This window comes from Rhineura floridana, chromosome 10 (assembly GCF_030035675.1).
Source record: "Rhineura floridana isolate rRhiFlo1 chromosome 10, rRhiFlo1.hap2, whole genome shotgun sequence".
Lineage (NCBI taxonomy): Eukaryota > Metazoa > Chordata > Lepidosauria > Squamata > Rhineuridae > Rhineura > Rhineura floridana.
Window position 1 is genome coordinate 18,340,093 of NC_084489.1, and position 13,530 is coordinate 18,353,622.

The window sequence follows — 13,530 nt, forward strand, 5'->3', positions numbered from 1 at the left end:
AAACTCTCACACAAAAAAGTGGGGCCTGCCAATCAGGAAAAGCCCTTCCCCTCGGTTCCATCCCCCCCACCTCACACAAGTGCATTTTTAAGGAGTGAAGAAAGATGCAAAATGCACTGTAAGAAATATGTCTGCTTTGAGCAGTGAGACACCACAATGAACCTTGATGCATACATTTACAACATAATTCTCTCTTTGAAGAGCTGACACCAGCTTCTTGGTGAGGCAAGAGGAGAGGACAGATGCAGAACAAAACAGCCACACTCAAACCCCTAGCCTTGTGCAATGTATACTTTACTCATTTTCTGAAGTAGAGCCCCTATGTGCAGTGGTTTCAAAACGGAACATCATCCGAATTCTGCTGGGGGACAAAACCAGAAGTGGTTGACTTGTCTAGCCTGCTTTATCAGGTTATGTAGGTGGGGGTATCCAATGCTTGCCTAACAAGTTGATGTTGTTTCTCCTTTTGCTGGTTTTCCTTGATGTTGCATGCATGGGACTTCTGTCTTTGTCATAAAGGATTCTTCCTCTTTGATCTTATAAAAACAGCTACATGGATTTTTGTTTTTTAAATTGCTGGCTTGCTCTTCCTTCAGCTTTTCTTTCTGTTTAGGCACAGCTCTTTATATAATTTAAAGCAACAGAGCAAATTGCTGCACCAGTTTAATTCTGTTTCGAGCTGACTGAAACAACATAATGGTTGTTATTGATTTGGTTATGAGGCTGTTACACTGAAACAGCCCTGAAAATCATTATGTCCTTTCCTTTGTAAGCTTGTGGCTTCTAGCCCTGGCAAAAGGGTGCAAGGAGTGAGGAAGAAAGGTGGACACTGCACCAAATCCCTCAGAAGTTTGGGGGAATTTGTAGCAGTGCCAGGAACTAGTGGGCAAGCGGCTACTATGGCTCTGCACTTTAGTCATTTTCCCCCCACCATCCATTTGTGCTGCTGCTAGTTCTTTGAGCTTCTGGAGATTCCAGTATATTATTTAATTAAGATATGAATAGAAGGAAAGGAGACAACTGCTTCAAACAGCATAACTTTACTAGTTATTCATAGTAGCTATTTGTAATTAATCATAAATGCATAGTTCCACACTAATAAGTAAAGCAGGAATGTACACAAGTGTTTAATGTATTTACAACATTTCTGGCTCTAAATAAAATACATCCAATACAGACAGCTACATGCTGTAAGAGAAACAATGGGTTGGATCCAGAGATATACCCATAGAAGCAGGCAGATGGAAAGTGGGTTCCTGCCCCCTTCTCTCCCGATCAGTTCCCAAAGCTTGCAAAAAATGTTCCCCAAGAGTCCAGAGACCTTGCTGGGGTAGGCTGTGGGGTAGGGGGCAGAAGAAGAAGATGGCAGGAAACTGCATGGAGTCACCTTTTGCTCTTCTCACAGGGGATGCCCCTGCCAGATTCTCTTTGGGCCGATCTCTGGATCCAGTCCTATGCATTTCCTCACATTTAGGCAAAATATTCTCCAGTATTATCCACTAGTAAACAGTCATAGAAGGATGGATCCATCTTGGTCACTAGTATTCTGTGTCTGGTTGCTGGTCTCTGGTATGGGAGTGGGAGCTCTACTGCAATACTCAATGCTATGCCCACAGAAACAAATGAATGAGAGGCATTTGAGAACCAAGTGAGCAAGCTTCTTTCTGAATTTTTCACCAGCAAAAGCATAGATAATTGGATTAAGACAGCAGTGACTGAAAGCTAGTGATTCAGTCACTTGCATGGTGTAATCTAAAAGCCTTAAGGAGCTGCAGTTCTGAAAAAAGTCATAGAACCTTAATATCTGCAGAAAAAGTGATATGTGGTATGGGGTCCAGAACAGAAAAAACACAATAACTACCAGTAAAATTAGTTTTATGGCTCTTTTTTTCCGGTGATTTTTGCAGGAGATCAAGGTTTTGATGATCATCAGGTAGCAGAAAGTCATGATACACAGTGGGAGAAGAAAACCAATTATGTTATTTTCTGCGTAGATGACAATTGGCCAGATATCCTGAAGATGTTCTGGATACAGAGATGTGCACTCACTTTCTGACTTTCGGATGAACACAAACTGGGGGGCTGCAAATAAAATTGCCATTGCCCAGATTACAAGGCTAACGAGATAGCCACATCTGATGGTTCTGGTCTTCATAAGGCATGTTGCACAGACAATAGCTAAATACCTATCAAAGCTTATGACAGTGATAAAAAACATGCCCCCAAATAATCCTACAGAATAGAAAGAAGAAACTATTTGGCATGAAAGATTCCCAAGTGTCCATCCACGTACAATATAAGAAGCCCAAAAAGGAAGAGACACAACAAAGAGAACATCAGAGATGGCCAGGTTTAAGAGAAATATGTCAGTTATGCTATTTTGACGCCCGCCTTTCACGATGGTTAAAATCACCAGGAAATTTCCCACTAGCCCTATGGTGAACACCAGGGCATACAGTATAGGCAGAAAGATTTTGCCAAATGTCTGGATGTCCATTTTCTCACACAGGGAAGCTGCTTCTTCATAGGCATATTCGGTGACTGCCACAAGATCTTCCTCAGTCATGATGAATACTTGTATGAAAAAGAAAATATAAAAGAGAAGCACAGTTAGCTGTGGAAGAGATATATAAATTTCTTTCAAATGCATTGCAGATGTGAGTGCTATGTTTGAGTTCTTCAGTAGCATAAGCCATCTCTTAACATTTTAGATAACATTTCTGATGCTTGAAAAATGTTTGAACGTCTTCCATCTCTCCCTGCAACCCAGCAAAAGTTGGCTAATGGAACATGAAACGCGCAGTTTGAATTTGCTTGCGGCTGCACTCCTATACACTTACCTGGGAGTAAACCCCATTGAACTCAGTGGGACTTACTTTTGGGTAGATGTAAGCCCTGCTGATTTTAGAGGAAGTCAGATGCAACTAATTATTGCAAAGATTACCTCCTGTTTCAATCCCTCCCAATATTTTTGTCCTTGAAGTTCTTGGATTTTTGCACTTTCACCAGTGTTTTATTTTTATATTATTTGAAATGTGGGTCTTGGAATTAAATGCAGAGAGTTCAGTGTTTGCTTCATCAACAGCATATATATAGACATAGCTATAGCCTGTCTATAAGAATCCTTTCTCTGTCCCACAGTTCCTTTCCTTCCCATTTTAACTTCAGTCTTTCATCCTGATCCAGTCTCATGTATGCTTTCACTGTGTACATAGTGTGTATGTGCGTGTGTGCATGTGATCTCAGTTGCAGTGAAGGCAGCACAATGTTGTTAAATAATAATACTAATGTACAAAGTGAATGAAACATCCTTTGTATTTGGGAGGCATTCTGTGTGTCTGCAGTTATTTGTAAGTTCAGGGCAAATGAGTGCCTCTGCACAAGAGCTTTGTCTATAGATGGTACAGCACTACATCAAGCATTTATTTCGAAAGCAAGTACAAAGATCTTGCTCACTTCTAGGTTATGCAGACTACACTGATTTCATGGGTTTGTGGTGATTTCCACCAGAAGTGTAGTGATGGCCATTAACCTGGATGGTGTTAAAAGAAAATAAGACAAATCCGTGGAGGACAAGGCTACCAATGGCTGTTAGCTAGCCGCGATGGCTGTGTTCTAACTCCACTGTTGGAAACGTCTTTGAACGCCAGTTTCTGGGAATCAAAAGCTGGAGAGTGCTGTTACACCCATGTCTGGCTTTCAGGCTTCCCACAGGCATCTGTAAGAACAGGGTGCTGGACTAGATGGGCCTTTGGTCTAAACCAGCATTACGTTCTTATCTATCCTGTGGTAAGAATTCCAAGAGAGGGAGAGGGAAGCTGATGAAGACCACCTTGGCCTCTCTAATTCAGGACTCCCCCTCTCCTAGGCCATCTACCACCAACTCCTCTGTGAGAAGGATTCTGAGAGAGATGTGAACAAGACATCAGGGCTTGCTCCAGCTAGCCAGAACCCTCTCCTGCCCTGCACAAGGCTGTTTTACCACCGACTGCCCTATAGGAAGGATCCTGATGAACTGCTGTATTTCAGTATTGTGATTTTATTAATGTATATTTATGTTACCTGTAAATTACCTTGGAAAGATTTGCATGCTGAAAGACAGGGCATAATTATTATATATAGATGATAGACCAGGAAGGGTTTTTCTGCACATTCCCTCAAAGCATGGCTAAGCACATTTAATTCATCTTGCCATAATCATGCCAATGAATGTCAGGAACATTTACAAGAATAATTGTATCATTTTGCATGTGTATATATAATGATAGGTGCATTGTTGAGAGGGTTTTTTTGCCTATTAGTGAATACTATTTTATGCTGATGAAATGGTTCTGCTGTTAACTATGATGTTGACTTGAATTGCCTTTTGAGATATTATAGGACCATTCGACATAGAGAACAATCAAATGTTAAATATTCCAATACAAAAGTAGTTGTCTTTGGAGTCCATTCCAATGGCACAAATGGATGTTTGGTGGCCAGGAGACTGAACAAACGAAAAAGTTTTAGTACCTGTGAGTTTGCCTGTCTGAAAGATGGATGTGGAATTTCCAACTGTCTGTTAAGATAAGACATCCGTGATCAGATCTTCCTTTTTTTTTTTTTTGTAAAAAAGATGACACCATGAGGCCCAATTTGGATTGGCATCACAGCATGGGGATTGGGGGGGGGAGGAATGTTAACCTTTTCCCTTCATCCTGTGTTATCTTCCTATTGGGAGTAAAGCACCAACACATGTAACAAGCAACCTGAACTGGGCTGGAGAATAGACAGAAAGGCAATCTGTTCTCCCCTCTGCTGATTCCTCCTCTAAAGTGTTTGTTATTTCTTCAGGCTTTGCTTCTCCCCTCCCTCCCTTCTCTTCCTGTCTTTGTTCTCAGTTCGTTAGTAATGGCTCCCTGAGTACCAGCCTCATGGCTGCTTCAGCATGTATGGCTTTACCTCTTTGTAGTAATAAACCTTAAGTTTCTTTATTCTTTCAACAACCTTATATATATAAATTTCCCCAGCACTCAAAATGTATGCTAGGAAAGTGCTTCCACATTTAACTTCCTACAATTTGGGGCCATCTAGAAATAGCACAACATTTTAGAGGAAGTAGACAGCAAATAACAACGCAAACATTTTTTAAAAACTGCTTAGAATGGTGGCATGCTGTAAAAAGCTGATGTAATTTGCCTACAATATTATGAAAGCCAGTAGATAGTATTTGAACAAAGGCCTAAGAAGCAGGAAGTGTTAGTCCAGTATTTTTTTTTCTGCAAAAGGAGTTTATTCAGGATAATCCCCGGCTTCCTTGCATGAGTACAAGGTTGTAGCTGTTTTCTGACTGTTAAGGCAGTGGAGGTCTGTCCTATTACGTTCGGAATGGTTTTGCTCAAGTGGTGGTGGATAGTCCTTTCTATCTGCAATTACCTTGACACCATACATTTAAAGCACGTTTAATACACATGGCTTCACCCTAAAGAATCCTGGGACTGTAGTTTGTTAAGGGTGTTGAAAACTGTAGTATTTCTGGTGAGGGGAAAACATTGCTCCCTGTACAAGCAGTAGATAATTCCTTACAGTAGGAGTGAACAGAAGGTAGATTGGGATAATCTGGTAGATCTATGGATGATCTGCAGTAGATTAGACTCCCAATGATCTAAAAATCCCAACAACTAAAAAGCTTGCTAAATTAAATTAAATTGCTGAAAAATCATGCTTGGGTTAAAACCAGGAGTGGGTTTTTGTGTGAAAGGGCATGTGAGCACTGACATTGATCACAAATTCTGGACTGAGAATGTGTTTAGAGGTGTTTAGTGCATGTCTGTCTGCCCGCCTGAGGCACGGTTGTCTACCTGGCTCTTGCTGGCAAATCTTAGGATTCTGGCAAAACAAACCAACAAACCAAGTAAGTCATGCAAACCTGATGTCTGACAGGGTAGAACAGAGAACAAGAAACCTCTGCCTAATCATCTGTTCTCTTCCAATTTCATAGGATTTCAGGTATTACAGAGTGCAAAAACAAGCATATAGACAGCATCAGATTCTCAACAACTTCCACTCAGTCCCCCAAATCTAATTTCAGGCTGCTGCCTTCTGCTGCTATTCTTGCATATATTCACCAATAGGCAAAAAACCTTGTGGGTTAAGAACATACCTATAGCCAACAGATATTTCTATCAAACTTTAAAAAGCAGGGAAATTGGGCAGCTATAGTGAATGCACCAGGGGACCAGGAGACCTGACCTCCTCTCTGTGATATTGGACTGCCCTACAAATTTGTCAAAATGCAAACACCATTTGGGTTGGTCTTTCACAGTCCAATCCACTTCCTGTGTAGCTTGGAAGAATTTGGTAACGTGCCTCTGAGCATATGGTGAGTGGTGGCAACACCTGCCATCTCCAAAGATGGATAATTACATTTTTGTATGTTTGTTGGTGTTCTTACTTTGCTTCTTTCCTGTGTTACTACTGTTTGTACAGAGAATCTAACCCAGAAAATTTTATTTCTCTCATTATTCATCCTAGAAATCAGTGTCAATTTTTAAAAATTAATTTCAAAGCCTTTTATCGGTCAATGTCGTATGATCATGAAGACAACCTTTTGTGTTTCAAACTGAAGGTTATGTTTTATTTCTATTTTGGGGCATTAACAGTTGAATCTGAAACTGCAGTCTGATGTAAAATCAGACTAATTACAATATGTTGCTACTTATGCAATGACTCTAGCGTTGGAAAAAACAAACTTGGCCAGCCCAAGATGCATGTTTTCAGCCTGCTATGCTTAAACAACTCCACTTAAGGAAATGTGGTCATGGTCAATTAAAAACATAGAGCACACCTAGAATTTTGCTAGAATATATTTCACCTCCCACTGTTTTATCTTGTGCAAGCTGAGACACTCCTCATGTCCATTGGAAACTATTATGAGAATAGTCAGTGCCATTATTCCACAATTGCTTTTGGATTTTTTTTAGTGTTGCAAAGTGTTGCTGTACTTTACATATTCACAGAAATAGAAGCAAAAGAAAATAATTTACTATAGGAAACTTCACTAAAATTGCAAAATAAATCAAACATATTTAAAGTGACTATCTGAACGATAACAACTATTTTAATATTGTTGCTTCCTCGATGCTAAAACAAGATCAGCTCAACATGTCTTTATCCTGCTATTTGGGCTGATTGCAGGTGTTGCCATCACTCACCATGTGCTCAGAGACACATGTTACAAAATTCTTCCAAACTACACAGGAAGTGGATTAGACTGTGAAAGACCAACCCAAATTGTTTTTGTATTTTGACAAATTTGTAGGGTAGTACAATATCAGAGAGGAGGTCAGGTTTCCTGGTCCCCTGGTACATTCACTATAGCTGTCCAATTTCCCTGCTTTTTAAAGTTTGATAGAAATATGGTATCTGTTGGCTATAGGTACATTCTTAAACTGCAAAGGTTTTTGCTTATTAGTGAATTAGTATATCAGGGTGGACCATTCTAAACATTGTCAGTATTTGTGTTCTAAAACTTTACTCATTGTGATTAGTACTGCTGAAAACCACTGTTAGATCTACAAAGGGTACAGAAAGATATTTCCTTGGAGTTTGGCATATTAAGTGATTTATTACAAAACATGGCTCTATCATCCTATGGCCCCCTTAAATCTGTTTTTCTAATAAAGTTTATTTATTTATTTAAAGTTGTTGGAATCAGTTTAAGAGATTTATATCCAGTGATGCAATGTCTAACATGTTTATTGTGGAAATATTAAGATCTAAATTTTTAGAATAGTTATTGCATAGCAAACATTTATTTTATTGCTTTACTTTATTTTTTACCTTCTGCTAGTAATTTTACTTGTTTGTTGTATGTTTTAAGTGTAATGTTGGTATAATGATATTGTTGCCGTTTGGGAAGTGTTATATAAAATGTAAAAGTGAGGTGCATTAATAAAAATAAACTATTGATCGCACTACATATTAGAATGATGCTAGTGAATCCCTTGACCCCTAAAAATATTATGCCAACCCTTTATAAACTAGTCAACTGAAGGAATTACAAGATTAAATTCCATTCAAACTGCATGTCCACTGAGAAACCAAAAAAGTAACTATAGCTGTCAGAAATTCTGGGAAATGGATAAGTTGATTTAGGGTCCTTCCACACTAGGTATTTCCTATGGAATAGCCATACTTAGTTCACAACAGGTCCTTGCTTACATCTTTTTTTCAGGGCACAAATAATTTGATTTTAGAAAAAGAATGGGAGAGTAGCATAATCTGCAGAGGTGGAGCACCTTAACACTATTTGGTCCGTTTACAAGATGTGGTTTCGATGTGCGCCATAACCTATCAGGCAGGTAAGTCTATCATCATGCATCTATACCTATATACACCATTACCTTTCTGGCTGCAACCATTCTAGCCATGTCTTTTTTTAAAAAAAACCCTCAAAACTTAACCAATCTTTTCATTTGCACTTTTCCACTTTTTAACATTACATTTAAAGTCGAATAGCACTTAAATGACACCTCCTCTGCCTGCTCCAGTCATCTAAGGTGTGTCACGTGATCTTGTGCAATCTGGTAGTGGGTGGAGACACCACATCTGAGATGTCTCCCTCCCCCACTGGATTGAGAAAGAAATGTTGATAACATTCGCCTGATTTGGGATGCACAGGCTAGAATTTTGGGGACAGATGTGGGTGGGGAAAGGAGGGAAGCCATATTTAGTGAGCAGCAATGAACCTGTGCACATAGGAAGCTGCCTTTTACTGAGTGAGGCCGTTGGCCTTCTAGCTCAGTATTGCCTGCACTGACTGAGGGTGGCTCTCCAGGGTTACAAACAGGGGTCTCTCTCCCAGCTCTGCTTGGAGATGTCAAGGACTGATCTCAGGACCTGCTGCTAGCAAAGGAGATGCTCTTCCATTATTTATGGCCCTTCCCCATGGTTTCCTTCCCTTCTCCAGTGTTTGAGACCATTTTTTCCTCTGACTTTTAAAAACTGAATTTAAAAAAAACTGGGGAAAATGCAATGTAGTGTATTTTTTGTTGTTTTTAAAAAAAGATTTTAAAAAGTGGCACTCCCCCCATGGCATGCTTGGCTTCCATGAGTTGTCCCTTTCCAGCCCACATAACTATGTTACACCTAGCTGATGCCATCGAAAGGCAGGCCCTATTCACCCAGGCTTTATAGGAGGCTGACCTAATATTGCCAGTTGGAAATTGGTTGTCCATCCGCCGTGTTGTACCTTTCCATCTGGTGCTTGAATGACTTCATATGAATGGTCTTGTTTTAATAGTATTAATATTTTATGCTGCAACCCATCCTGGGGTTCTGAATTGATGAAGGGGATGCTAGACATAAAAAGAATAGATAGATAAATAATAGCTTAGATGGAACATAGTGAAATGTGTACACACACACCATTGTTCTACTTCCCAAAGAATAGGAAGTAAATTGCAATTCTGCACGTTGTTTACAGATGTTTGTAGTTTACAGTGGAAAGACAATGTGCAGTGGGAAAACAACGATGAAAATCTTGTCTTGCATTTCATATAATGTGGAGTTGCAGCCCCAGCCATTAAGCTAGAGAAACACTTTTTGTCCCTTTTCTTGGAGGCTCACTCGTATTCACCGAAAAACAGCTCCCCTCCCAAAATATTAAACCTCAGCAGTCTAATTTTTGATAGTTCCCACTCTTGGTGTTAGTTTTCAACCCAGGCTAGAAGCCAGACACTAGGTTGTTCTAAGATGTTTCACACTAAGCATATTTATTTTCCCACCGCAGCTACACCCTTTACACCAAGGTGGCCTGTTGCACCTTCTTGGCCGATGCAACTATGATTTCAGCCAAGTGAGAAAAGGATGCGGCTTCCCACACCCAGCCTCAAATGTGGCAACAAGGGGGCATGTGCAAGTGGAAGTGGTAATGCTGCAAAAGCTTTGATCTAGGTGGCTTCATCTCCCTACCTTCTCACACAGCAAATGCCACCGCTGCCCTTTATGGGTGTGTGCAATCCCACGGGGAACAGTCTGCGTGTCTTTTTCTCCTCTTTCTTGTCTCAATTTAAATGGGGAGGGGGGCGAAGGAAACAGGAAGATGGAGGATGGTGGGGTTGGATGCAGAGGAAAACAGCACAGCCTTGAACTGGCCTTGCACCTGAGACCTGAAAAACATTTACTTGGAATTATGTTTCTAATAAATATCTATAGGACTGCAGCCTTAAATACTGTTGTCTGAGTGGTGAGAGATTTCCAGGGGTTCCAGTGCTTACCCAGGATTCAGTTTTCTTGGAATGAAGGTGACTAGACTGTGGTGTCTTCAGAATATATGGTTTTATTTACACATCTATCTATCTATGGCGATCACTCATGACAGAGTAAGATTGTCTTCCAAAATAAGGTCTTTAATGGTGGGTCTGTAAGTGACTGTGGAGGCCAACAACCAATAAGATGGAAAGGCTAACAGCATTAACACTCCAACAGATCTTGCTTCCCCATTAGATTTCTAGGGACACTTCCCAAAGCCATAGCTGCTTTGGATTCAGCACACAGAGAGGGACTCTCTCTTTTCCCAGCTCCCAGATCAGATCCAAAACTAAAGCACACAGAATACATCTTGGCACTAGCCAAGTGTGTGTGTGTGTGTGTGTGTGTGTGTTAGGGTTGCCAGGTTCTTGGCCTGAGACTGATCCTGTATCTTTAGGAGAAGAGAAAGTCAGCCAAGTGCAGGTGTTCTTGCAACTCTGTAATGGGAAAAACCACAAGGTGAAATTCTCCCTTCCCCCTGCACAACTTTTAAAGATACAGAAGACCTCTTGGAGGCTGGGTCTGGCAACCAGAGGGCCTACCTCAGTTGTCCCTATAGCAACACATCTGCTCTTGACCAAGTCTTAAGACATGTTAATGGGAGCAATTGACAGACTTCGCTAGACCTATTAACAAATAAACTGGCTTGACCAGTTCAGCAGGTTCCTTCTAGATACAGAATTACAGGCTTGGAGAGTACCCATAGACATCATCCAAACCAACCCCCCAATCCGGGAACCATACATAAGGGCTGTTTACAAAAGGCTTCTCCACATGTATAGCTAGTCCATGGAGGTGCACAACTGGACCACGCTCCTGACCCCAAACCCAACATATGCGTACCTCCAAGCCCCACCCTGCCCCCCACAATGTCTGTTCACTGACTAGACTGTCAGGAAGAAGAGCCTATGCACATCCAGCTATAAAAGTGTAAGTTCCTTCCTGATGTTCTGCTCAATGTGTGGAGGGTACGTGTATGTTGAGGGCAGGGGCTAGCAATGGGCACTGTTACACTTCACCATCAGTGTGCATAGTATATTTTGGCAGGAAGGCCTTTGGGTTAAGTACCTCAGTGGTAGAGTACAGGGTCAAGCCCTAGCATCCCCAAACAGGATGAGAAAGAAACTCCAGAGAGAGACTGCCAGTCAACATAGTCAAGAGTCAGCTAGCTCACTGTTCTTCAACTTTGGATTCCCAGATGTTGTTGGACTACAGCTCCCATCATCCTTGGCCATTGGCTAAGCTGGCTAGGGTTGATGGGACCTGTAGTCCAACAACATCTGGGGACCCTAGGTTGAAGACCAGTGAGCTAGATGGACAAATGGCCTGATTCAGTGTAGGGCAGTTTTCCTGTGTGTAGCTAGAGCGTAAGCAACCCTACAGATCGGGGGAGCAACACAGTACCCTTCAGATGTTGTTGGGCTTCAGCTTCTACCAGTCCTAGCCAGTATGGCCAATGGTCAGGGATGATGGGAGTTGTAATTCAACACCATCTGGAGGACACCACTATAGATTTAGAGAGGGTTTTTCTTATTGCATTCATCCCCAAGACATCTCCTTTTAGCCACATTTATTGTTTTGTATTGAAATGATACAAAAAAACTGGGAAGAGTGTACATACCACAAGCTACAATACACTATCCTGTCTCTTTCAAGCTACGTTTGACTCTCAAAAAGTTATCTTCTGTCTCTAGCCTGTCATAAGGATCTCTTGTGAAACAGATATTCTGAGCCAGCCATTATTTCATTAGCACTCCAGGGTCTAAATGTGCTTTCCAGATGGGGCTTAATATTGTAAATGGGTTGTTGAGATATCACAAAATAATCATTAGCAATAGAGAAGCAAAAAAAAAAAGTTCAAAATTAATGATTTATTATAATAGTGAGCCACAACAGGAGACAATTTTCAGCAGCAACTGAAACAGTATGCATCACCTGTGTATACCTCAACACCAAGAGAATTTAGGTTAATACTATCTAAGGGAAATAAATCGTCCTCATGTTAAAAATAAACCATAGATGGTATTGTTCTACAGATAGTATATCATACCACAAAAGGTTGATAATTTTGGATGCTAGAATTGTCCTGTGATCAACACTGATTTATCTTATGGTGACGTTGCCCTAAGCTTTCTAGATATTGAGATATGGTTATTGGAACTGCAAAACATGTCATAAAATGAAGCTGCAATCCTAAACACACTTGTTAGGCAGTAAGTCCTATTGAAGTCAGTGGAAGTGCTTAGCTGCGGACTTGTGCTCCTTTTCCAGTAATAGCACTGGATTTTTCCTCACCACAATCCTGAATGAGTGTTTCAACTCTACTTTTATGTATTTTTATAGTAGTACTATTGCAGTCTCCATGGCAAACGATTTAATTCTCTAATTATTTCTGAGATAACCCCTTCTTCTTTAAAGATCTCTCTCTATATATACACACAAGTACTTTAAAAAGCAGCAAATACAAGATAGTCTTTAAAGAAGCATTTCCCCTTCTCTTACACATAGGATGGTCTATTTCTTCTAAAATGCCTGCTATGGTGATATGCATTCATCTTCTCAAAATAAAGAAAATAAGCTTTGCACTGCAGCCAAATCTTATATTATTAATCAACTAATATTAATCAGTCTAATATTTAGTTTCATAGTTGTTAGCTGAGATCAAGATTACATTATGATATATGACATGACATCGTTTATTTCTATGCCGCCTTTTGGCCAAAAAGGCCCCCAAGGCAGCTCACGAAGAATACATACAAATACAAGTAAGGAAAAAAAATAGAAATTACAGAAATTTAAGACAATGAAAACTTAACTGTTTTTAGGCACCATGTGACTAAGATGGCCAGGTAAAAAGTGGATAGAGCTCCTGCACCTTTAACAGTAGCTTGTCATACATGGTATCCTGTTGAAATTCCCTCTCCTATACAACTTTTAAAAGTGCAAGAACCCTGTCTTCATTTGCATCTGGGCACCCTTCTTTTGAGTAGTATACGTATCTGGAAAACACTGGACAGTTTTGTATTAGTTGCAGTGTTGCCCTTCAAATATTATATGTACATCTTAGTCTTACCTTAATCAGTTCTGCCTTGCTTTGAATGAGAATATGTTCAAATCAGATCAGGATGGTTGGAGGCACATAACAGCAACAAACACACAGAGAGAACATTTACTGTAGATGCTGTAACTATTTCCTCATTGAAAGCTCAGCAAGTGAAATGAACTACTTCCTCTAAG

The 13,530-nt window shown here is 40.3% G+C and overlaps 1 protein-coding gene across 6 annotated transcripts; it reads right to left on the reverse strand.

Annotated features, from left to right (window-relative positions):
- Positions 1 to 1,066: 1,066 nt before the first annotated feature.
- On the reverse strand, positions 1,067 to 13,530 carry CX3CR1 (C-X3-C motif chemokine receptor 1). 6 transcript variants are annotated; one of them, XM_061586131.1, is made up of 5 exons: positions 13,367 to 13,530; positions 9,955 to 10,151; positions 9,187 to 9,338; positions 4,513 to 4,558; positions 1,067 to 2,574 (listed from the first exon to the last, which is right to left on the reverse strand). In XM_061586131.1, exon 5 carries the CDS (start codon positions 2,564 to 2,566, stop codon positions 1,511 to 1,513), a length of 1,056 nt encoding a protein of 351 aa, XP_061442115.1. In that variant the 5' UTR covers positions 2,567 to 2,574; positions 4,513 to 4,558; positions 9,187 to 9,338; positions 9,955 to 10,151; positions 13,367 to 13,530; the 3' UTR covers positions 1,067 to 1,510. The 6 variants fall into 6 exon arrangements, with proteins under 6 accessions (XP_061442115.1, XP_061442116.1, XP_061442114.1 ...); XM_061586132.1 differs by lacking the exon at positions 4,513 to 4,558 and having other exon boundaries at positions 9,233 to 9,338; XM_061586130.1 differs by lacking the exon at positions 4,513 to 4,558.